A 26,014-nucleotide genomic window follows, 5' to 3' on the forward strand; every position below is an offset into this window, starting at 1 on the left:
TTAATGGTAATTAGTTATTCAAATTAACGCAATATATTCTGTTTTATCAGTCGGGTTTTAATACAATCTGCTATACATACTGTGACGAAATTAAACGCGGACCGATGCCATTAATATTCGTTGGTATAACTGATATAAAAATCGGCTTCAGATATAGTACATATAGGGTGATTCATATAGACATATAATTATAGGTGTTGAAAGTGGGCGCCGTTTTCTTGAAAACACCCGACCACTCGATGTTTCATATTCTCCATGAGGCATTGCAGGGTTTCTTCGGTAATTGTCTTGATCGTTACAGAAATGATATGCTTCAAATCTTGTAACGTTAGGTTTGCTAGTTTACATTCTATCCTTGAAAATACCCCAGAGAGAAAGAAATCAGGGCCGCTGATGTCTGGGGTCTTTGGGGGGGCGCAACTCTTTGGATATGACACGGTGGGAAAAGAAGCTCGCAATCAGTTTCATGGACATTTTGGATGTGTGGCGCATTGCTGCTGAAAATAAGGTGTGTGAGTTACACGTCATCCAACTTCTCCACAAATTTTTCAAAAATACAGAAGAATAGTGTACTGCACATAGTACTGTCTAGAAGTACAGTGGTTTCCGCAGTTGTGTTGAAAAAGATCGGTCCAATGATTCGTAAATCAGATACGGCGCTTCAACAACCTCGTGTGTTCACTTTGAACCTAGCATCTGTTCGCACCATCCGCGCGAATTATTCCACAATTCGACTCCAAAAAATCAACAGACTAATACGTTCTAATGTTCAGCAGTTACATTCATCAACAACGGAATTATTATCAAATTCATTGCGCCAGTTCTATAAAAATCACCCTGTATTATCCATGCTTCTTTCTCAAAGGATATCAACATCTGCCATCTTCTCGAAACGAAATCTCTTCTTCACGATTTACTACAAATAAAATCTCTTTATTTACTTATATATAAAACTTTATTTTATATATATATATATATATATATTTCAAGTCAGAGACGACAAATTGATTTTTTCTCCCCTAATATATACCCTGTTTTTTGCTGGAAGAATGTGCAAGGGGAAATAGAAATCAATGAAATCAATTTCACGGATTATATTTTCCGACAGCCCATTTCTAAATGGAGAAAGGTCAGCACTCGTCCATGTTGTCATCAACTTTTTATGTTATACAATATTTCCTTTATTTCATTTATTTAAGATAATGCTCCACGTTGAAGTATCTGAAATCAAAAGCCTAAGATTTCTATTTTGACAACCACTTGTTTTATTGAACCATCCAAACAAGCGGAAAAGTTTGTTTTTAACGTTACAGGAAATCTTCTCGTAGATATTTTTCTACATAAAATTAGAAATGGTAGAAATGTCATCTTCTGATTTAAAAAATAACTTTAATTGATAAAATGTTTATATATAAATTCTCTCTGAAAAAAAAAAGTCGAAAAAACCAAAAAAACCAAAACGTTTTATCAATATGAATTCATGAAATGAAAGTATATTCTTTAGAATAGACTTTGACAACGTTTTACAATTAAAACTTGATTTACTATGTCTCATAATCCTGTATGGTATCTCGACTTGATTCTTTGTTCTATCTGAAATAAATATTTTCTAATACTTTAATTAAAATTTCTCTGTTTGTCTTTGCAGAATGTAGCGGCAACCCGGATGCAAAAAGACTCTATGATGACCTAATATCTCGGTACAACAAACTCGTAAGACCAGTCATCAATGTAACAGAAGCTTTAACAGTCTGCATCAAACTGAAGCTGTCTCAGTTGATTGAAGTGGTACGATTTGTTTTGGACAGTTCTCTACTTCTTACACACATATATATTTATACACATTTTTACTCATTTTAATGTACTATTCCAGACACGTTTTAAACACATCTTAAAACTTGGAAATTTTAAAATTTGTTGGCATAATCGATTTTTTTCAACAATAAAAGCACTCCAAAAACTTGTAAGCGCAGTCCATGAAATGCTCAAGGGTAGGCCTGAAATTTGCATTTTAGTCGTCTTTGAGGTTATTCTTGAACATATTCCGTGGTAGACAAATTACAAAAAGTGGATCGAATGTCATCCAAAATGCTAAAATATGTTTTCACCTTTCAAAAAAAATTGACTTCAACCCTGGATGAAAAAAAACAGGTTTTATATTGCATAGATATGCAAATAATCAACTTGTTCAATTAAAATATTCACTTTTCCCCTTAATTTTTTAAATAAACCAAAAATCCTTCAATCCTAATAACACGTTGAAAAAAAGAGACATTCTTAAAAACATAAAATTAGTTTTACTGGTCTTTCGTTTGTATATGGGAAGACACGTGATACTGTAAGCAATATACTTTTTTTTTGCTTTGATCATTCGTTTTGTTCACCATGGATCGATAAGTCGATAAGTCTCTGGTACAGATCGTGAGTGAACGTTAACCATAACTCTCTTAGTTGCATTTGTAAATCGTCAATATTAAGCATTTAGGTAGCTAACAGGTGAAATAATATCTTGATATTTTAGAGGGCATGGAATCCAATTTTTCTACCATGAATATTCTCGATAACATCAAAAAAACTAAAACACTAATTCTAGGCATATTGTAAAATTTAGCTTTCAAATTTGAGCATTTTATGACCTGTGCTAGCAATTTTATAGGATGTTCTAATTTTTCGAGACAAACGAATATTATCATTACAAACCACCAATAAAAAAAAAACATAAACGCAATAGTTTACAGGTTAATATTAAGCCACAAGATACAGAAACAGTTTCGTTTTTTTGTTTCTGTCCGCTAACTGACGTAGATGGTACATTAGCATTTTACGTAAAAAATATTTTTCTGCATAATATTTGGCATGTTGACCATGGTTCTTTCTACATTATTCAGTACACCATAAAATAATGTGTCGGGGGAAAAAACAAGTTTTCAAGATGAAACTGAATGGAACAAATGAAAATGGGAACGTTTATTTATTTATTTATTTTAGTTAATGTAAAACACTAATGCCTTGTGCCAAAAAACGAATTTTGGTGGTGGTTCATCGTCAAAAAAACACAAATGCATGTCTTCTTTTCCTAGTTGACTTCAACTCGATAGACTTTCTAATGAGATTAGGTTGCCAAGTATCTCTTTCAAATTTATTTAATAAATAGGAAAGTTGACTTTGTCAACGGCTAATACAGCGTAAATAAAAAGTGGCCTTTGTTAAAAAGTTCATCAAAAGTGTCACGCGCTTGCAACATGTATAAATGCCTTTTCCTTAAACTCTCTTTTTCTCTCATTTTGTCCCAAGTTTAATAATAATACATCACGATATCTAAAAGCGGTAAAGCTCAAAAGAATAAGTATGTGAAAGTACAAGGTTCCTGCATCCTTTGAAGTACGGTATTTCTTCATTTGATGCTGGGATAAAAGCCTCCCACACGACAGCGAAAAATACAAAGTTTTTGATTTTTATTCGGAATTTATTTATTTTTCTTGTTGTTTTTTTTCCTCTCCTGATCTTTCCCGATCTATATTTCCCCGTTTTTTAACGAAAAAGGGAAAAATAAATTGGAGGAGGGAGTGTGTAAATTGCCATCATAAGAAGAAGCAAACTCTGCTCTTTAAAAACATCACACTTTGCTTTTCCAGGTAATGCGGCGTTAAATGCTGACACTGACAGGAAAAGGCAACTAATTACCGAAAGTTGAATGGGTGATTAGAGATGATTAATTAAAAGTTGACTTCGCCCTTTTTTTCTTCTTTCTTCACGTATTTCTGAGACTTTTAGTTGGGAGCAAAAATGCTGCTTCTAGCGAAACAATGACGTGAAGTGCCGATCAAACCTAGTTAGTCCAGAGGTTTCATTTTCATTTTCTTAATCTGTTTCCTTCAATTTTTCCCTTCAAATTTATTTTGCTTATATGATGAAGTAAGTCATGTTAGCATTGGTTTTGTCTTGTTCAGATTTTCGCTCTTAAAAGTATTAAGTTCTTATCAATGTTATTATTTAACCTTTTGACTGCTCGAGTATATTCGAGTACCAGTTCTTGTGTGGAATAGAGATTTGCTCTGTAAGGGCTGACTATTTCTGTCTCACCAGTATGGTAGATTGGAGCTGGCATTGATGTTATGTTTACTGTCGGATGAGAAAAGGTTTACCCATTAGGGTAGTAAAGTTTACATTGTGTGTGTGTGTGTAGCACAAATATTTATACCTACAAGGCGTAATAATCTCTATGTTCACCGTTTTTATTAAAATATATTGGCAGTGGAAAGATTAATATCATTTATAATCTTATTTTTATTTTCAGAACTTGAAGAACCAAATTATGACAACGAACTTATGGGTTGAACAGGTCAGTTATATCAAATGTTACCTTTGGATGTACTTTATATATTTGTTTTTGATAATGATTCTTTTTCGACGTAATGCAAACTGGTAATACGTTTTCGAGGCATTTTATTATAATAATTTAACAATTGACTTTCAAACAAAGACATTTTCTGAATCAAATACAATGATATTAAAGTTTTTTTTTTCCATATTTCCCATTACAATACGGGATCATCTTTAAACTCACATCCATACGTTTTCAATGATAATTTGGTAAGATGATAATATGTAGGACGTTTTCATCTTCTTTCGAGATAAATCTGTTATAGTCGAGCGTTACACGGGAAGTTTCGATCTTCTAATCATAAAATTAAATCTTACAAATGATGTTTCATCAACAAAGAGATGACAGATAAATTCAGGAAGGAAATAAACTGATCAGAGAAGCCTTTATGGCATCTCTTGTGGTCATTTCTCTTGAAAAATGATCTCGATATGTTACTGGACTGATATGTTTATAGCCTTCTGTAAATTTATTTGCTTTATATTTTTTGCTGATGAATCATTTAGATACAATTTGGTGATTTGTTTTTTTAGACAATTTGGTGATACAATTTGGTGATGTGTATGTACTTGTATATATTTATATAAATGTAATTGTCAATGTCTTTTGGCCAAATACACGCTTAAGAATGCCTTCCTAATAAATGTGATATATATGGGTAGGGTGTATTACTTTTTTAACGGGAATGTCTTCGGGAATTTCTAGTCGGATCATATCATTGATATTCACATAATGCTCGGTGGTATTCCGGTATTATTAACTATCCTTTGTAATAAGAGTAACAGCTCGATCCATCTCATATTATTACCATTCTCGTATCTCTATTTCGCTTATGAGATGAATCTCGATCGTAACATATCTCGGATCCGTGACGCTGGCTACTCTTGCTGAATATATATATATATATATTCAGCAAGAGTAGCCATATGAAGCGTGAGCTTTCAGTCGTCATTTAGTGAAATTCCTTTGTCAATATCACCGATTTTGCAGCCACCGTGGATGACTAACAACTTCATCGTCAATATTGCTTCAAAGTTGTTCGTCGACATCATATCATTACTTTGAAGTCTCAACGATTCATTCGACGGAATATTAAATAAGCTATACATCGTATCTAGGGTCAGACATCAAATTCAATGCATGTGACGAACTACACTTTATTCATGTTGAAATTTTTAATTAGTGTTCATTTAGCATACTATAGAGCATCTGACAGTAATGTTGCCACACGTATTGAATATTTGCTAACTTATATAAAATGTGGGTTATATATATACGTTAAAAACATATTAATTTCTTCATATGGATTATATACCGCTGCGTATATATTCGCAGAATTTTTTTAGAAGTTGGAATAGGAATGAATTGTTTTTTCAATTTGTAAAAAATAATTATTTAAAAATTTATAGATTATATGAGAAAAAAAATCGACATTTTTTGCTGCAGAAATGTGTTCAAGTACTCCTTCAATCTCTTAAAATTTCGTTATTCGTGAATTAAATTGGCGTGTATATGATGACTTTTTTTCTGAAAATATAAAAATTTACAGCTTCGTATTATACGTAGGAAATTACTGTATATGTATTTTGTAAAGCAGCGGTTCTCAACCGGTGGAACCGGGGACTCGAGGAAAATAAAATGAATCAGTAAATTTGGTAGATAAATAAATAAGAGATACCTACAAGGTTCTGCCATAAAAATTAAGTACAAAAAATGGCTCCTTGAGTCAAACAGGGCTCCGCCATAGAAATTATATACTGAAAAGGGCTCCGCAAGTCAAAAAAGTTGAGAACCGCTGTTGTAAAGCATTGTGATTGGTGACAAGGAATTACTGGCGTGAAATTATAGGACGCTTTAACTACTGGCAATTATTTATCGTCATAGAGATATTCAGCTCTTCAAACATGAAACTTTAGAATAAGGACGGGATTTACACTACAAAAGTTTGATAAATAATCTTCTGTAAAACTTGAAAAAATATACCAATAAGCCTATAGGTTACATTCACTCGAATGTAGCCGATACGCTTATTGATTGCATTTTTCAAGTTTTATAAAATAATTTTTATAAAACTTTTATAGTGTGATGCCGGCCTAACTCACTTTGGTGGATACTGAAGTGTAAAGAATACAATCAGTCCTTATATATTTACCTGTCCGGCTTCGGTGAAGAGGTTATAGGACATAAATAGCGGAGTATGTAAGAAAACAATCTCAGCATAAAATTTAAATATTAAATTTGTGAAATACGCGCGCGCGCGAACACGTCACACCCTTTTAATCCATGAATACAAGTAGTTGAGAGTATGATAGTTAACAATAACGCGGAGAGCTTCTGAAAAAAATAACTTACATATACTGATTAATAGCATTTATTAAGAAAAAGAAATGAAGATGTTGCATTGAGTTTCTATCATAATTAATAACAATTGTTCAATTTTTTGTCTTTAAACAACCCTTATATAGTTTCACACACTTCTCCCAACATCTTAATGTTAGCTTTGTAACGTAAGTAACTGATTTAATCAGCTCTGAGAGATTTTTTGAGTAGTTTCAACTGTAAGCAATGTTTGCTGCTACAGAAAGACCCTTTAATATTTTCATAACGTGAGTGTCGTAATTTGAGAGGCCGATTATTCATTCTTAATAATTAATTTGTCGTTTAAGAGACGTATGGAATGTAATGATCATCTATTCGGTAGAGGAAATTCCAATACACGATCTTTTCTGAATTTATTCGATAATCAACCGATTAATTGCGAAAATTTAAATGATCCATTATGATCGTTATTTTTGAATCTAATGAAATATCTCTAGCAAATTCTGTTAATGGAACAGAGACTCATTCTCCATAAATTTCCAACTGGACACAATTAAATTCATTGCGTTAAATTGTGTGATAAAAATTTTCTATATACATCTCTGATTAATATCAAAGTTTCAAGTGTTGTAAATGCATAAATAATCGATTTTACCAAAACAGTTTTGACATATCATGTGAAACTGCATATAAATTTCAAAAATTACAAATTATTTTAAAACATAAAATTTGACGTTCAAGAGACGTTAACACTACGGTCTTATATTTTTATATATCTTTTCAGTATTGGAATGATTATAAACTTACGTGGGATCCTAGAGAATATGGTGGAGTGGACATGTTGCATGTCCCATCCGACCACATTTGGAGACCTGATATTGTACTGTACAACAAGTAAGTGCTATGGAATTCCTTCCCCAACTTTAGCCACATTCTTAATCAGGTAATAGTCATAAAACCAATCACTATCGTTTGCAAGTACGTTCTTTATAACGAATTTTATTGTCTTGGAATATATAGTCGCGTAGAACAGCCACATACATCTTTCGTTTCACATTTATATAAATGGTAAGTGCTGATATTATGCTCTTGTAATTAGTCAATCCAATAGGATCTGAGGTGAGTCCATATAAGTAACTTCAAAAGAAAATGTCTTTAATGTAATTTTGTTCAAGTTGTTTTTTTTACAGATTTGCTGCATTCATCTTCGGTCATTAAACAATATATCTAGTTCATTAATCTTTTATCACTGAATTTTTCACCATTAGAGCTTGTTACTTTTACAAATCACAGTTTAAATCTATTGATTCAACTTGACCAGGCTATATAATAACTACCCCATGTAGTATTTTTATACGATTATTCTATTAAAATAAAACGTACTGTAAGACACATATTCTAGAAGACAATATGCATCTATAGTAAATGTATATGACTCGTACGTGAAATTCGTACTCGAAATTTCCGTATTTCGTTCCGCATCATTATCATGAATATTGGGAACAAAGAACGTTACTTCTAATCATTGCTCTCACGTTCATTAAATTAGATTCTGTTAACTTTATTTGCTTGTCATTAATTTCCATTTCTCGTTGTTGTACATTAGTTTAATCAACTCGAGGATGATAGAGAAAAGGATATGAAGATGAGCTTATTCCACACCAGAAGAATACTTTTTTAAATAACTGATCTGTGTCTAATAGAAAACTAATCAAATTTACACGGTTCAGAAACGAGACCAATTGAGCGTGAAGGTAAATTAATAAGGGAAGCTTATTCAGAATACGATACTTACTTCTTCGGATGTAGTTAATAAGTAATGTGTTATTCTTCTCTCGTTGTTACTGTTATTATTATTTTTATTATTCTATTGTATATACATGGCTGAGAATATGCATATTACTCTAAGACCAAGCGACTTTTCCCTGGGGATTAATACTTATTCGAGTGATTAACATACCAAAGCTATATATCAATCTTGAATCATTGCTAGAATGAATTTAGAATTATTCATACTATTGAATTTAAGATCATGCTTATACGGTTATGGTTCATGGCATATGAAACTATATGGTGGTTTCATATGTTCTACTATATGGTATTCAGCGATTCGCTTTCCATTTTGTGGAAGAATTTTGTAACTTTGTAATAAAATTAATATTCATTTGAGCATGAATGACCGTAAAGAATTGACTAATCAAATATGTACGTCAATTTTATACCATAATGTGTTGTAATTATCTCGTAAATTAGTATTATATTTCGTGTTGTTGATGATTATATCTGCATCACAGTGCGGATGGCAACTTTGAAGTGACATTGGAGACGAAAGCTCAACTGGACAGCAGGGGGACAATCCAGTGGAAGCCTCCGGCTATCTACAAGAGCTCTTGTGAGATTGACGTCGAATATTTTCCATTCGACGAGCAAACGTGTCTCATGAAGTTTGGATCCTGGACATACGATGGGTTTAAAGTGCGTAAATGTCTTTGAATTTCTAATTTTTCGAAGCATGAGTGTATTATTGAAATTAATATCAAGTTGTCTCATTCAAACACATTCATTTTTGGACCGCTTGTAAATCTGAAACCATTTGAGTTACAAATGCAACAGAGTAACCTGTGGAGTTATTTTTCAACAACACGCAAAGGATCGAACACTAGCAAAATAATTAAAGTTTCGATCTCTGACATCGAGTACCATATTTTCATCAAATTTGCTGCTTCTTGTTCGGTTAAGTAGTAGTAGTCTTTTGCTCAATGCAATAGTGAAAGAATGGATGCGAAGGACCAAAAAAGGGCATAGTGTGATGTCAGCGTTTGGCCACGTCGCACAGTGGTCAATATAGTGAATTTAGGAGGAAAAAAAATGTTTTCTCGAAAACTAATGAATATTTTTGCTTCACATCAAAAATAGGCATCCACACAGGCTGAGAAGTATAATTGAATAATAATAACGTTTGGCAGTTTTAAAACTATTTCGGCATGATTACTACGTTTTCCACATTTTTGAAATTCTTTCCATTTCAATGAAATAATTACTTATTTCTAATTACTCTTTCCAGCTTTTACTAATGTTTCCTACTTTTTCTGATTGACTGTCCGAAAAATAATAATGCATCACTCATATTTATTATGAATAATATTTAAAAAACTATAATAATACCAAAGCACATTCTAAACAAAATATTGCCGTGAAAACTTGAAGGGAACACTTAATTGAAGTTTAATATGTAAAAAATCAAGATTTTTCACTCAAAAAATAATAAATTATTCTCTTATAACACAAAACATTAAAAATAAACAGTGCAAATAAACAAAATCTATGATTTGTGGGCTTGATTACCGATTGAACATTTAAAATCGCCATGCTGAATTTTTGTAGAGGAAACGTGCCAGGGTCTTGTTACTAGATCTCCACTTTTTTAATAAGAAACTGATGAAACATTTAATTTTCAGACGAAACTTACTACTCTTGACTTCCAGGCTATGTTCAAATTTTGAATTTTCATCAATATATTGAATTAATGGGTCTGCTGACTTTTTAAAAGGCAAGCTCAACCCACCATTAGCGCGAATAACGTCAAACAACATTAGAAGAGTCACACATAAGACCATTTCAAAAATTTCTTACGTAAAAAGGGGCGGCTGGGGGCGGCTACGCATAGTGCAAAACGTTCACCGCTAAGTTGCAGCAGGTTCTGGACTATCAGATTGTGGCGTTGGAAGTTCCTGTTACTTCCGAGCTTGGCGTTAGATTTAAAAAACCAAATAAACACCGAGTGTCACAAAGTCACCCCCACTTACGGTACTTATTATTTTAAATGACGTCTGCTGCTTCCAGACTGCGTTAGCACACCTGTGTTTCTATGTGATTTTGGATTATTATCGTATGCCTGAAATGTAGGTTTTCAACGGCTGGCTGATGCGAAGATGAATTTAGGAAAAAAAAGAAAATTCAACTATCCTTGCGGGGAATCGAACCGACGTCCTCTCACTTGCCAGGTGGGCGCGAGTAACATCATTCTTCGATAAGTCACCATCTGTTGGCAGTCAGCGATTGTGAGCTTTGGCCTCAGTTTGGTCGACCGTCCATATATGATCCCGTTCAGTACACACGATCCCTAAGGAAAGATTGAGATTCTTTGCTTTTGTATTTTGTAGTCTAGGGATCTAGGGCACTCACCCGGCGAGTGAGTAGGAAGTGGGTTCGATTCACCGCAAGGGCAGTTGAATTTTCTTTCTTTCCTAAATACATCTTCGCATCGACCAGCTGTTGAAAACCTTCGTATGGATAGCGGAAAGCGATATCATCCATCGAACCAAAGCAGACGCTTCAAGGAACGCATCACGATGATTTCTAAATTTTATGGATCAATTTCTCTGAAAACCTGAAGCAAACTATGGTGGATCTCAACAATAGTGGCCTTACGAACGATAATAGACAGTACGGGAAAGATGGGTAAGATTATTGACCCAAGAATGATAATAAATATAGTGACATAAAAATGTAATCTCTCATTGAACTTTTCATCGAAAAATATAAAAATGGATGTGTTTGCGTGTTTTTATGACAAACATAATAATGCACCCTTACTCAAACGTCTTAGAATTGCGTTATTTCTAAACATATTGAAGATAACTAATTTATTTGAATGCTGTATTTTAGTGAATGTAAATTGAAAATGTCTTAAAAAATCTAAGCGTTAGGTTTTTATTTTGGGAACACATACACAAATTTGGATTAAATTATTTCAAAATTGTAAACTCTCTGGAATACATCTTAGAAATCATCAAACATTTTAATTATAACACCTATTACAAGCACAAAAATTTTTTTACACGTCCGTCCAAGTCAAATGTCGTGACCAGAATAGTGACGGAAAGGTAACCGAGAGTTAAGATTTGGTAACCAAAATCCAAGTGGGATTCTTGGTCAGCGTGATATTTTTATCCTCTGAAGACGACACCGATAGCGTGTTGAGATGCATTAGGAATTTTTGTATTTTTCCTTGTACTTGCCTTATTCGTTGGCGGTTTTTCTGAGTATTATTGGTGGGCAAAGTTTACCTACTTTTCGATATTTTCATATTTTAGAACACTATTTTGCATATTTCATCAGAACAATGAAGAGGAATCCCCCCCCACCATGCTCACTATTCACTAACTTCATTTCCCCACCATTAGCAATTTTTCGACGACATTAGCAATAGACAATTTTATTTACCATTTGCATCGTTTTTGACAATGATTGATTTTTCAGTTATATCTAGCAACAATTGGTAATTGTATTTGTGTGCCTTTGGCATCATTTTGGACAATGATTGACGATTTCATGTAATTTCCTCGAGGAAATATGGTCAGCGTATTTATAAAGGCATATTTTTAGATTTTCATGCTAAATTTTAAGTTATGTTAGAGCATAAATGCATTTTTTATGTAGCATATTCTTTGGGTTTTTAGGTCATAAAAATCCTAGCCCTATTATTATCGACCATTTTGGTAAGTTTGATAAATTTTGTTAATTTATCAAATATACCGGTGATTATGTGTAACTCCCAGCTCGTATTGGTAAATATGATAAATCATCAATTAATTACTTAAATTTATCGGATATTTTGCTGAAACTTTAGTCTAGGATGATGGATTTGATCGCTGATGTGGATTATGTTTAAAACTGTTGATAAATGTGAAGAAAGCTAACATGTGTGTGTGTGTTGATAATAATTTAATCTCCTTATAACACTTATTTTCATTCGTTTATAACACTTGTTTTCACGGCAAATTATGTGTAGTGCAACCATCAGGTAAGGGAGAAACTGATAAGTGGATGAATTTGAGTGATATATTTATACAAATACAAATACAAATACAAATACAACGCCACAACAGGCAAAATGCCCAACGAGGTGGCTGATAAAAAGATGCCCATAAAAATATGGTTGTCATATGTTTCAAAAATACAGCAACCCAATTAAAAATGCAATTAACACAAATTACAAACAATATATACACATGATAAAATATTATACAATGCCCATAAAGAATACTTATGGTTGTCTTATTCTAAGAATGGATAGCTTCTCGATTTACCCCAACATGTTTATCGTATTTCTTTTTAAACGTGTCAATTGTGTTACAATTTATTCCGCATGATTTCTTCTATATTTACCATACTTACCAATTTCAATCGGGAATTATGCATAATCACCGATAAAATGATAAATGTAAAAAAACTTCAAACTTACCGAAACGATTGGTAATTATGCGTAACCAGTAATTAAGCATAATTACTGATTTATCACATTTACTGTAACATATACAGGGTATCTTGTAAGTCCTAATGAGGCCTTTTATCACATCAACCGTTCATCGTACAGGTATGGTTCGAATTAAAAAAAATACTCAAAATATGTTAAAAAATCACCCGATACCAGTTTTGAGAGTGAAAATAGTGTGCCTCAAATCAAAATACATAAATTTTTATACGGACACTCTTTGCTCAAAAAACTAATCAGAAAGTTGTTGCCCTGTCTCTACCGAGGCCAACAAAAAAAATCAACGTTTCTAAGTGCAATATTCGCCGAGATATTTGAATTCAAATATGAGGAGAAAGGTTGGGAAAGAACAGCATAAATGAGGGAAAGAAGCGTTGTCTGTTAGTTTATGCTGTTCTTTCCCCACTTCACTTTTCTCCGATGTTTTAATTCAAATATCTCAGTGAATATTGCAACTTAGAAACTATGGAATTGTTTTGGCCTCAGAAGAGACGGGACAACAAACTTTTAGTTATTTTAGTTGAAAGTTAGAGGATAAGGTGCCGTATTAAAATTTAAATTATTTTATTTTATAACACACTCTATTTTTACACTTGAAACCCGTACAGAGTGATTTTTGAACACATTTTGGGAATTTTTTCGAATCAGAACCATACCTCTACGGCGAACTGTTGATGAGATAAAAGCCGAGAACTTACAGGATACCCTGTATCATAGCTCTTTGATAATAATTCATCATCATTAAATATTTAATATCTTCTCCCGAAGTCATTTCCCCTAGCTTCATCATAAAACAAAATACCAAAATATACAAATCCAATACATTTCTAATCAAAGTAGAAGAAAATCGAATAAGTACTTCACATGCAAATAAATAATATTTTTAGTTCCAATAATCATTTATAAATTGTATAATCAGAAGAAAATTTAACTGGTTGAATCTAAAATAATTGAGGAGAGAGAGAAGAGAGGATTAGACGCGACTTTTAGCCGAAACAAAAATAATAATAATAATAGAGCACGTCGCTAAAGAAAGATTTCTTACAAGTCTTTCCTTAGAAATCAAAAGCAATAACAGTATAACAAATAAAAGGAAATCAAGTATCAAGCAGGTTACGAAACGACAACAAAAAAAAAAAAAAAATGCCTTGCTTTCAAATCAATAAACTTAAAAAATAAGCTTTAACCGGTAGTCGAGTGCTTTTCTTGTTAACGATTGCTATCCGATACACGAGGCATCACTTTCTCACTCAAATCGTTAAGATTAAAAAGAAAAAAGAATAACAGGAAAAAGGAATCGAAAAGTAGGAGAAAAACCGGGAATCGTTATGGAAATTTTCTCCTGTTTCCTACAACCCACACAACGTTATTTTTCGTTTTTTCTCCCTTTCCTTAGGAGGAAACAAAGTAAAAGAAAAATACGGGAGATGTTTCGGATACTAATGATTTGGCAAAGAGAAAATGAGAAAAAGATTTGCGTCTAATTCCGATTTTTTTTTTTTTAATTTAGTTATTTGTTTTATATTTTTCCTACTGAGAAAAGATTCTTTATAAAATGCTTGTTAGGTGATAGGGTGCCCGTCAGACAACTAGTGTATATATATATGTATGGGTGTGTGCATTTGAATCTCTTCACGATTGTATATTAGAGCCGCGCTCAATTGATATTCAATGTCTGCGATTCCGGAAACACGATGTGCTGTGTGATAAAATAACCAAGGAAAAAAAAATACATTGTGCGGAATTACTCGAAATCTGTGTATAAAATTGGTTTTCTAGGAAAGTAGTACTTTGATCAATGGATTTTATTTTTCGATTTCCTATGTTTGTTGGAAATTCTCTGGAGTTTATAATATAGGTTAGTTTTTGTTTTTAATATTTAGCGATAATAATAATGATTTTTTTTTTTTTTTTTTTGCATGTAGGCCATTAACCCGTTACAAAGGTTGGGAACACTATAATTGTTTAAAATACATCGGAATTTTTTGACAAGAACAATAATAAAAACGCCATAATAACCATAATTGAGATAGACGTGTTTTTTCTCAGCCCACTACAAGTATCAAAAAAACAGAAATTTTTCTGGATATTATGCTAGGGTGAACTCGGGAAGAAAAGTCATTTGGTTTCCGCCGGGACTAGATCCCAGGTCCTCTTGTAAAACCGTGTAAGCATGCTACCATGTATACCACTGGAGACACGAACGTGCCTTCTTTATTTCAGGCACTGTGGCGTGAGGCGCTGAAGTAGAAGCATTAGTAGCCTCTTTTTACTTCAGCAAATGACCCCCCAGCATGCTTGCCCGGTTTGCAAGAGGGCTTGGGCTCGAGTCCCGGTGAAGACCAGATTACTTTTCTTTTCGAGTTCATCTCAGCATAATATCCAGAAAAATATCTGTTTCCTTGATACATTGAGCTGAGAAAAAAGCCGTCTATCTCAATTATGGTTATTATGATGTTTTTATATTATTTTGTGAAGTAAAGATATTAACATGAAGTAAATTGTGTGACAAATGAAACAAAAAAAATTAAGATTTAGAAATTAAAAGTAAAGAACGCTTAACATATAAGATTAAAAGCAAAATGAAAGATATATATAAAATATACAATATAAAACGCAAAAACGTTAAAGACTTAGAAATGGAAATGTGTGCGTGCGTGCGTGCGTGCGTGTGTGTGTGTGTGTGTGTGAAAACCTTCAGCAATTGTGTAAATCTGATATACAATTTCTATTTGATGACAGGCCCGTAGCCAGAAATTTCGTTCGGAGGGGGAACTACTTGCATTTCGGGGGCACCAAAGTGATAGAAGAATAGATTTGGCAATCTTTTCCCCTCTCTTTTAGGCATTTGTTTCGTACTTCGGGGGAAACCAGACCCCCAAGTCCACCCCCCCCCCCCCCGCTTGTGAGTTTATTGATATGCATTAATTCAACTTCAGTGAAATCAATAAGTAGACAACGTAGTAAAATATATTTATTACGGTAAACGCGGGAAAAAGTACAATGAAAAAGGATATGTTCAATATTTCCATTGAGCCCAGAATTACAAAGTGTGCATATGTGGTCACAAATATAATGGAATGAAATTTCGCCACTGCCACTCAAATAGGATAAACTAGAAATAAACTAGAGGTCAGAAAAATGTACGGACAACTTTAACTGGTAAAATAAGAACTAAAATATGGCTCACATAAAAATGAGAAGATGAAATGTGGGAAGTTTGTTGAGTTTAGAATATAGTTATATAAAATCTTTTATGGTAATTGCAAGTTACAATATGATTTAAAATAGAAGAAATGTCGTAAGCTTGAATTCAGTGATATACTTATTTAGAGATATTATATAAAAAGATTGATTTTTGAAAAGATTATTGAATGCTTTGTATAGACCGACAAATTCTATATAGGATGGTGAAAGTGTATTTGAGCCCATTTCTCTTGACGAATATTGCTTGCTGGATCGGCTTACTCTCGTGGCGACCCTACTTGCTCTCTTCCTTATCTCAAAGCAAAGAACGGGGAACTGAATGTTCCACCGTTTGTGGTACTACCACCACCAAAATACGGAATGATCCAAAAGTCAAAAGACTTTTGAAAACTTTATAACTTTTCAAATATGTACAATAGAAAGATGCGGTTTCCACAGATATGCTTGAAAAAACATGTAGGATTTTATTTTTCATAATACAAAAATTGTATTGTTAAAAACTTTGTTCAACAGATAGCGTTGCAGTTGAGAAAATAGTTTTCAATGATATACAGTTCATTCTGAGGAAATAATCAGTGTATAAATGTTTTTAATGTGATGCCCATCGTTATGAAGTAGAGCCGTCAGACGATAAAAAAAACACCCTGCACATCACTGAATAGCATTTTGAAAAGTATCCTTGAAACTTGATGGCATATAGCATTTTTCAACTGATCCAATCACGTAGGTCGATCTCTGTACGCGCGGGATTTCAAATAACCCTATAACCACAAGTCACGAGGTGTAAGATACGAAGACCTTGGGCAGGCCCGTAGCCAGAAATTTCGTTCGGAGGAGGACCAAATTGATGGAACAATAGATTTGGCCATTTTTATTTTTTTTTCTCTTCTTTCGGTCATTTTCTCACATTTCGGGAGAGGACCAAACCCCCAAGTTCCCCCCTCGCTACGGCCTTGACCTTGGCGGGGCCGTTCGTGCAGAAAACACCGAATCAGAACACTATTCTCTCCAAATGTCTTGAAAATTGTCTTCACAGGATTAGCGACGTGCGGAGGCACTCCATCCTGTATGAACGTTATTGAAGGGAGCACTTGCTTTTCTTTCAAGTGAGGAATGGCACTTTATTCTTTAAAAACGCTACACATATGGCTCACCTGTCTCAGTCATTGGCTCACCTGTTTGTCATTTACCTCTGTTTATTTCCTCAAAGGAAAAAAGGACCAACGTGTGTGACGAAGGAAACTATGAACCCACGCCATACTGTCGCATTTAGGTCATAAAGAGGTTTTTCCCACCACTTGTCATGTGGGTTCTCTGTTGCCCATATGCGGCAGTTTTGTAACTTCCACTTAGTGAAAAGTGTGCCACAAGACATTTGAGAACCAGTCCGTATTATCGTCGCCCGAGTGGCATGGTGGTTAGATGCTCGTCCACCACCGTGAATGTTCCTGTCCCGGGTTCAAATCCGAGAGAGGATATCGATAAACTACACTGCTCAAAACTATTAGGGGAGCAAGCAAAAAAGTGAAGAAAACCGTGCGAGACAGCCACGTATTGGCATACAATGGATAGTACACGCGTATCAATGCGCAATACAGAAAAAAGACGTAAAAAAATTTGGAATTAAGCTTTAATTCTTTGAAAATATGGAAAAACATGAAAAGATGATTTAGGGCAACAATTTGGTTACATGTAAACGATAAAAAAAAGTACTGTTTAGACATGATGCATGAGTTTTAATAGGGCGTGTGGTATCCTCGAATAGCTAAGACTGCTGCACACCTGTTTGCCATGGATGCGATGAGGTTATCGATCAGACTTTGGGAAATACTGTTCCACTCCTCAAGAAGTGCAATCTGCAAGTCTCGGACAGTAACAGGCGGCCTTGGTCGCGCAGCAATGCGGCGTCCTCAGGAGAGCACGCTGGCCATTCCATACGCTGTATTGTTTCAGCTTCAAGCATGTTCTCCACCAGACGAGCTCTATGCGGTCGGGCATTATCATCCTGGAAAACAAAGGAATCTCCAATGGCTCCAGCGTAAGGGATGACATGAGGTCGCAGTATCTCGTCTGCATACCTTCGGGCCGTCAAAGTGCCATTCCGAATGATATGCAGGTCCGTACGTCCGCCTATGCTGATTCCACCCCATACCATCCAACCAGCTCGTCTGTATTGTGACCTTTCACGAACGAATGCGGGGTTATTTCGAGTGCCCCTGTCCCTCCATACCAGAACACGTCGGGTGTCACACTCCAGACTGAATCGGGACTCGTCTGTAAACAGCACTTGGCTCCAATCATGTTGCTCCCAATCTCGATGTTCAGCAGCCCATCTTCTTCGGGCCGCACGGTGGCGTGGGGTCAACGGAATGCAGACCATTGGCCTACGTGCATAGAGCCCTCCCTCATGAAGCCGATTACGTACTGTTTGGCTGGACACCCTTCGTCCTGTTGCCAAGAGCAACCGTCTTTGCAGCTGCGTAGCATTCCCTGTTCTGTTTCGACGGGCTGTTAACCGTATATACCGGTCATCAGTTGCTGTAGTGGCGCGTGGCCGACCTTGCCCTGGTCGACGTCTAACATTTCCTGTTTCTTGGAATCGATTCCACAGCCTTGCAACAACACTTCTGGCGACTCCAACAGCGTCCGCGACACTACGTTGTGTTTGCCCGGATTCCAGTCTGCCTATAACACGCCATGCCATGGATTCCGGTAAATCACGTTGTTGAGACATCCTCAAGTCACCTTGTCTCAAAAAAAAAATACTGCGCAATCGAATTTCACAGTTACGGCAGTAAAACAGACGTTTCTGCAACATCCCGATTTCTGCCCTTATCTCCTTTTTCTGTTTTTTGACGTCATGAACTTTGATTTGCATATGAAGTTTTCTTCTTCCGTTTCCTGCTAGGCTTTAAATTATGGATGATTCATTTTATGTTACTTATCGGTATACATCTTTGCGTAATTTTGTTAAAACCATGTGCTCCCCTAATTGTTTTGAGCAGTGTATTTTTCCCTAACGAACTTGAGGCGACCACAGAGAGACAGCGCCTTCATTTCCAACCCATCTCATTAATGGCAATATAGGATATGGCCAGAGTGTTTGGTGAAGTAGTCTGCATTATCTTCGATTTTCAAGAAAAAAAAACTCGCTTTTAAAAATGCTCACGTGCTGTAAAATTAGTTGGTTTCACATCTTACACGTGCTGAATCTGTACAAAATGTACGTATATTTCTTTGCAACATCCTAAGAGATCACCACACACTTCCATAAGAAATTCCGGTGTTTGTCACCATTGCACCGTGAAATTGCACGCGCACTGCATTCACCCAGTGCTGATGAAGATGTCGGTTGTGTGCCGAAGTCGTTTTCGACCTCATAAACGAAATGAACTTTTTTGATCTCCCTCTTCTTGGACGATCTTCCAAAGAGCCTGTTTCCTCGATCCTTTCATCGTTTCCTCAGTGCTGAAATTGTCATCGATTCTTTTCCAATTTTAATGCCCTGCATTGTTCGATGGTACGCAAAATTATAAATTTGTCGATTGTTTTTATAAAACAGTTCAAGACAAGTTCTTGTCTACAGATCAAGTTGTATCGAACCCTTTAACAGAAACGTTTCTCTTACAGAAAAATCTTAATCTGAGAAAAAAAAAATCTGAGCAACACCCTTTCCCTGATGTTACACAATGAGCTTGTCTGCTTATGAAATGCATGTAAAGGCGAGTATACATTAGCGCTTCGATCTTGCAACGTACGACCCAGCCAAGGTGCTTTCTGATATTATACATTATATACATTAGCGCCATCTTTTGAACAAAAATGCAACTATAAATTTTTTTTAGTTATGAAAAATAAACTAGATTTCTCTAAGCATATCTGTAAAAACTGTATCCTTCTATTATACATGTTTAAAAAGTTATTAAGTTTTCAAAGTCTTGTGATTTTTGGATCACAATGTACATTTTACCCACAGAAATACGAGACTAAAGCCCCGTTCACATGTGCAATAAAACATCCCGGAAGTTCCCCGTAACGCGGATTTTCACTACAAACCATTCACATGACGTTTAGTTTATGCCAGTAATCCCCCTCTTCTTTCCGGAAGTCGTCACTGGTTACGTGGGTTGAACGCAAGTGCTTGATTCAAGATGGCTGACGAAGGAGCTTGCAGTAGTTTTCGCAGCGCAAAGGATTATGGGAGAGAAGGTCAGTGTCGACCACCAATCCACCCCAAGAAAGATGGGCCTTTTTTTGTGTGAGGAGCTTCTCTCCCACCTTTTTTTCCCTACGAGGGGAAAAAAGTTGCCATGCCGGTAATTATCACCAAAGCGACCCCCAATCTTACACATGTGAAGGGTCCTTTTTTTTTCGTTTTCTACTTTTGCGGGGTCGAGTGATTATTGTGATTGCTTTGTATGGGGAAGATCATCGTTTCAGTATAGTGGTGGTGAGATGAAGTTTGTTCGACAAAGTTTGAAGAGCATAGAGAAATCTGTAACCTTCAAAAGTTAGCTTCAGAATGTATAAATTCTGGTTTAACTAGCCTTCAGGTTTATTAAATAATTGTGGCACATCACAATAAAAAAATGTTTTCATCTCCAGGTGTGTAATTAGGTTGTAGTTTGTACAGTGATCGTTTTGACTGCAATCACGCAATTCTTAGCGTTATAAAGGTTTCGAAAGTCTCTCAGCTGTATATTATTCAAGATGTCCATTAAAGAAATTTTGATGTTTCAAAATATTCATTTCAAGTCATATTTATTCATTTCAAAATTCGAGTTTTGTATTTTGCTTCAGTCGAAAGTTTGAAACATCAAACGGGTGAAAAAAAATATTACCGATTCAAAAAGTAAACTAACTCTCTTTGAAATTCTTATCGAAGATGGTTTACCCGCATTTAATTAAACTCCATCTCGAGCCTGTAATGAAGTCCTGTGACGGCACAAGAGTTAGTTCATCAAGCACATCATCGTATTACCATTGTTATTCGGAACAGAAGAGCACGAAGTTTTCTCTCTTGGACAGAAAATTGAATTTCAAAGTAAAAAAAAATATTGTAACAACTTTTGCCAGAGACTCTTTCCCAAGATGGAACAAATTCCATTAAGTAAACGCTACATTCGACTTCTGTACTTCTTACTTTATTTTTACAATGGCCAGACTGTTAACCAAGTTTGCTGGTTCTAGCGGCCTTCCGATACCTTCTTCTAGTTTATGTTGCGAACAAAAGAAATATCTTTTCACTGAGAGCATCGTTTCCTTCTGTTTGTTTCCCTGGATTTTTTTTGTCTCCTTTTTCCTTATCTTAGACTTTTCTTCCATCCATTTGTTTTCTCGAGATCCATTATTTTCTTTTTATCTGCTGTAATGGATTTCCCTCCCGCTGGTTTTATATTTCTGTATTTGTACATAGGTGTAGGCATGATCAACATTTGCTGGTGATCTTGTTTCTCTTTACATAGATCATGACAATGCTGGTCATCGAAGAGAAGTCAGTTCACTAACAATAAAACCACAACAGTGTGTGCAACCTTTCATTTAAATTTATGATAAGATATATTATGTACTTTTTACCGCAGAACCAATCTTTCTGCCTTAAAACCAAGATAGCGCATGCATTTCAAAACGGAGTACAACGACTCTTTTGGATATTGTGTTTTTGTGATTAATTGTGATAAAAGTTTGTGTTCATGTGAACATTAATTCAAGATAATTAAATTTCATGAGGTGCTTATAATCGAAATATTGCTGAGACAGAGGCGAGTATCATGTTCGGTGCTGCTTGTGGATATTAGTCTTACCTTGCTATTCATTCAAAGACAGGGTTAGCAAGAAATAAGTTTTAATAAAGTTTCCCAATTCAGAGAGCTCTGGAGTACGTTCTACTGCTCCAAATGAGACAGCATTTGTACAACAGATAATTCAAACGATCAGCTTGTCATTTATTAAATAAAATAATCCAATTGATAGATGGCACTGGACAGGGCCGAAACTAGGGGGGGGGGGCAAAGGGACAACTGCCGCAAGCGGAAAAATCATGTTTGCTCCTTGCGGTAAAAAATCCTAGTTACAACCCTGGCACTGGAGCCCGCATATAAATATTGAATATGCTTACACATGTAAATGTTTAAATACAACCTCTGACAATAAAGTTCGGTGAATAGTCCTGTAACATTAACGTAGATGAAACGTTAACGAAAGTTACATTACTGTCCTTCGAAATAGTCACCTCCCATTACTATGCACCGCTGAGATCTCCTATACATGTCCTGAAACTTTGCAAGAAGTCTTCTTTTCGGATGGAGTTTAAAAGCCTCGTCACGTTTCGTTGGATGTCAGGAATATCATCAAATCTCTTTCCTTTCAAAGCGAGTTTGAGTCGTGGGAATAGGAAGAAGTCTGGAGGATTGAGATCTGGCGAGTATGGTGGATGTTCAATTTGCACCACCCCCTTTTTTGCCAGGAACTGTTTGACGATATTGGCTGTGTGAAGGTGAGCATTGTCGTGAACAAGAAACCATGAACCTTGTTGTGCGTACTGAGGTCGTACCCTGCGTAGACGTTTCATGAAACGGGTCAAAATTTCAATGTACCTTGCAGCATTCATCGTCGTTCCCTCAGGTAGAAATTCCTTGTGGATTTTCCTGTTCTCAGTTAAGAACCAACGCACTAAACAAGCACTTTGTAAAACAAGTCTTGCAAACAAGCAACGGTGGCGGCAGATGGTCAACACCAACCGCTACGCATGTGCAGCGTTTTGCTTCGCCAGTGTTGCCAGATCGGCCGTTCTGACTTCATTCACCGAACTTTATTGTCAGAGGTTGTATGTAGTGCTAAAACTGCTCAATATGCCCCCCCCCCCTATTTTTAACAATGTGCTCTAATCGCAAAACCATATATTTTCCACAGCAGAGCGAGTGAGTTTTTTTCAAAATATCTAGAACATGGCACCGAATACTGTCCAGCGATTAGATCACATTGTTTAAAATGGAGGGGGGAGTTAAGCAGTTTTAGTGCTACATATTAAATTCATATGTGTAGGCATATTTAATATTTATATGGGTGCTCTAGCGCCACCAATCGACGGATTTTCGTTCTATTTTTTTTTTACTTAATGAATGACAAACACATCATTTGAACTGTCTTAGTGCAAATTTTATCTCATTTAAAGCAGTAGAACTGACTACAGAGCTCTTTGAAGTGGAGCTGGCTGAAGTTATTTCTCGCTAACCCTGTATCTTGGGTTGTAGCTTGCCTTATCTATGCTCACGCTGATCCCTTGGGAATACGTGAGGATCACGTTATTAAATTAATTATCTGTATACTCCCATTTTAGAAAGTAAAATGGGAGTTATTAGTTAGATTATTATTGTGTCTTATACCAGGGATTCTTAATATTTTCACCGCGACCCAAAATCAACAAGATCAGCTTCAAGATCCATGGGATTGTTTGTTCTTCGAAATTAGTGAAACTAGTGACGTAGTAAGTGCATTTATAACAGAATGCTTGCTATTGCAGAAGTTTTCCCCATAATGACCCATTAGGGACCCACAGCTCCAGAATTGCTAGCTGTAAGTGTAAGTGAATGTGTACAACCTATTTCGAAAACCCATACGAATCAAGTTTGGGCCATGAATCATAGTTTGAGAGCTCCTGGTGGATTCAAAAGACCCATCTCGGTGACCTCTGCGATACAAGCTTGGGTCACTACTCATGGTTAAAAATCCCTGAAATTAACGTAAGCGCCGCAAGCCTTTATAAAGTCTAAAATTATATCTTCATCTATTTTTGACGACTTTTTAAATTCGCCCTTGACTGTAATGGGATTTGTACGACACATCTCGGAAGCCCTGTGAATCAAGTTTGGATCGTTACCTATAGCTCAAAAACTCTTGGCTATAAGTAGTTTCGTATGACATTTCTTTTGGAATCCCATGCGAATCAATTTGGTTCAGGAGACATGACTTAAGTATCCCTGGCTATTAGTGGATTTGATCGACCCATCTCGGAAGCCTCTGCTAAAGAAAAACTCCTGTCTTATACGCTTTGACTCTACGTACAAACATAAACATGAAAAATTTCACCCGTGATTGAAACGTTTGAACAAATTAATAAATGTTTCTAATGTTCTTACATGTTTTTTTAACTTTTTTTCCAATTGACAAACGTCCTTCAGTTGAACGATGTTTTTTTCCCCCGGGTATACAATAAATTAAGCAAAAATTAATTTTCTTACCTTTTTTCCTGTATATTTCAGGTTGATCTCCGACACAAAGATGAAGTCAGTGGAACGAATCTTGTGAAAATTGGAATAGATCTCAGTGAGTTCTATCTGAGTGTCGAGTGGGACATCCTGGATGTCCCAGCCATCCGCAACGAAAAATATTATACGTGCTGCGAAGAGCCTTATATTGATATAACTTTCAACATCAGTATGAGAAGGAAAACTTTATTCTACACAGTGAATCTTATTATACCTTGCATGGGGATATCCTTTCTAACAGTTCTCGTCTTCTATCTGCCCTCAGACAGTGGAGAGAAAGTCTCGTTGAGTATCTCGATCTTACTATCGTTGACGGTGTTCTTCCTGCTGCTAGCCGAAATTATTCCACCAACCTCCCTGGTCGTACCCTTACTTGGAAAATATCTGCTGTTTACTATGATCTTGGTGACGCTATCCATCTGTGTAACGGTGGTAGTGTTAAACGTCCATTTCAGAACCCCTTCAACCCATAAGATGGCCCCGTGGGTAAAGAGGGTGTTCCTGCACTTGCTTCCGAGGCTACTGCTCATGCGCAGGCCAGCTTATCCGGACGCAAACGACCATCCACCAAAAGTCATGGTACGCACCTGTAACGGGACGGAGCTGCAAGATTACAACAGCTTGCATCGATGCCCCAGCTACGAGGGGGCCGGTGGCCTAGAACCGGCTCATTACAGCGGATGTCGTATTCACGGAAGATTGTCTGATACTCCTGCCCCTCCTCCTCCGCCACATTCAACCGACGCTGCAAACGACAGAGATGGCATGGAAGACGGTCCACCTCTGATAATGGATCCTCCTAGGAGGCTCCATTTCTGTCCTGACCTGCAAAGAGCTATGGAATCCGTACACTACATTGCCGACCACACTAGGCGATACGAAGACCAAATGAGCGTAAGTATACTACTCGGAAACTTTTGAGCAAAATCAATATAGCACGGGCCATCAGGTATCTTTTATAGGGTGCCCTGAAAGTGCTAATGCTACCTTTATTTCATGAACCGTTTGTCGTAGAGGTATGGTTCCAATTTAAAAAATGCTCAAAATATGTTTAAAAATCACTCTGTATCAGTTTTGAGAATGGAAATACAGTGTGGTACAAAATAAAAAATATAAATTTTTATACAATCCCCTGTCCCCCAACTTCCAATAGGAAAGTTGTTGTCCTGTCTCTTCTGATCCCAAAAACATAAATCTTATGTTTTAAGTGCAGTATTTGCTGAGGTATTCGAATTGAGAAAAATTGGGAAATTTACCCTCTCACAGAAAAGAAAAATCACGGCTAAGGGATCCGGCTATTATTTTCGTTTTACATAAAGTGATTCAAAAACTTTCGGAATGAGAAGTGGAGGTACATTTAAAATGAGATTCCGAGGTGGGCATGTGTGTGAGAGTTAATCGGGCTCAAGTGATAGTAATCTCTCGACGCGGCTGTTTCATGTTAACGCATGCATACATATCAACGAAAATGTTCATTTTTTTAGTAGGTCAGAAAAGTCACGAAAAAAATCTTCGTTAGCCGAAAAACTTGTATAAGCCGAGTTACACTGTTCTACACTT

At 35.8% G+C, this 26,014-nt stretch overlaps 1 protein-coding gene across 2 annotated transcripts in view; it reads left to right on the plus strand.

Moving 5' to 3' along the window:
- Positions 1-26,014, plus strand: part of LOC149065805 (acetylcholine receptor subunit alpha-like) — a 228,961-nt gene that overhangs the window by 197,325 nt on the left and 5,622 nt on the right. For both annotated transcript variants that reach the window (XM_089253678.1, XM_089253679.1), the window contains exons 2-6: positions 1,649-1,788; positions 4,298-4,342; positions 7,488-7,597; positions 8,998-9,178; positions 24,449-25,348. In XM_089253678.1, the coding sequence (XP_089109804.1) occupies positions 1,649-1,788; positions 4,298-4,342; positions 7,488-7,597; positions 8,998-9,178; positions 24,449-25,348 (1,376 nt within the window). The remainder of the gene's footprint in view (positions 1-1,648; positions 1,789-4,297; positions 4,343-7,487; positions 7,598-8,997; positions 9,179-24,448; positions 25,349-26,014) is intronic.

The sequence above is a fragment of the Pholcus phalangioides genome, unplaced genomic scaffold (assembly GCF_987345545.1).
Source record: "Pholcus phalangioides strain wild (caught in Gottingen) unplaced genomic scaffold, Ppha-v1.0 ptg000039l_1, whole genome shotgun sequence".
NCBI lineage: Eukaryota > Metazoa > Arthropoda > Arachnida > Araneae > Pholcidae > Pholcus > Pholcus phalangioides.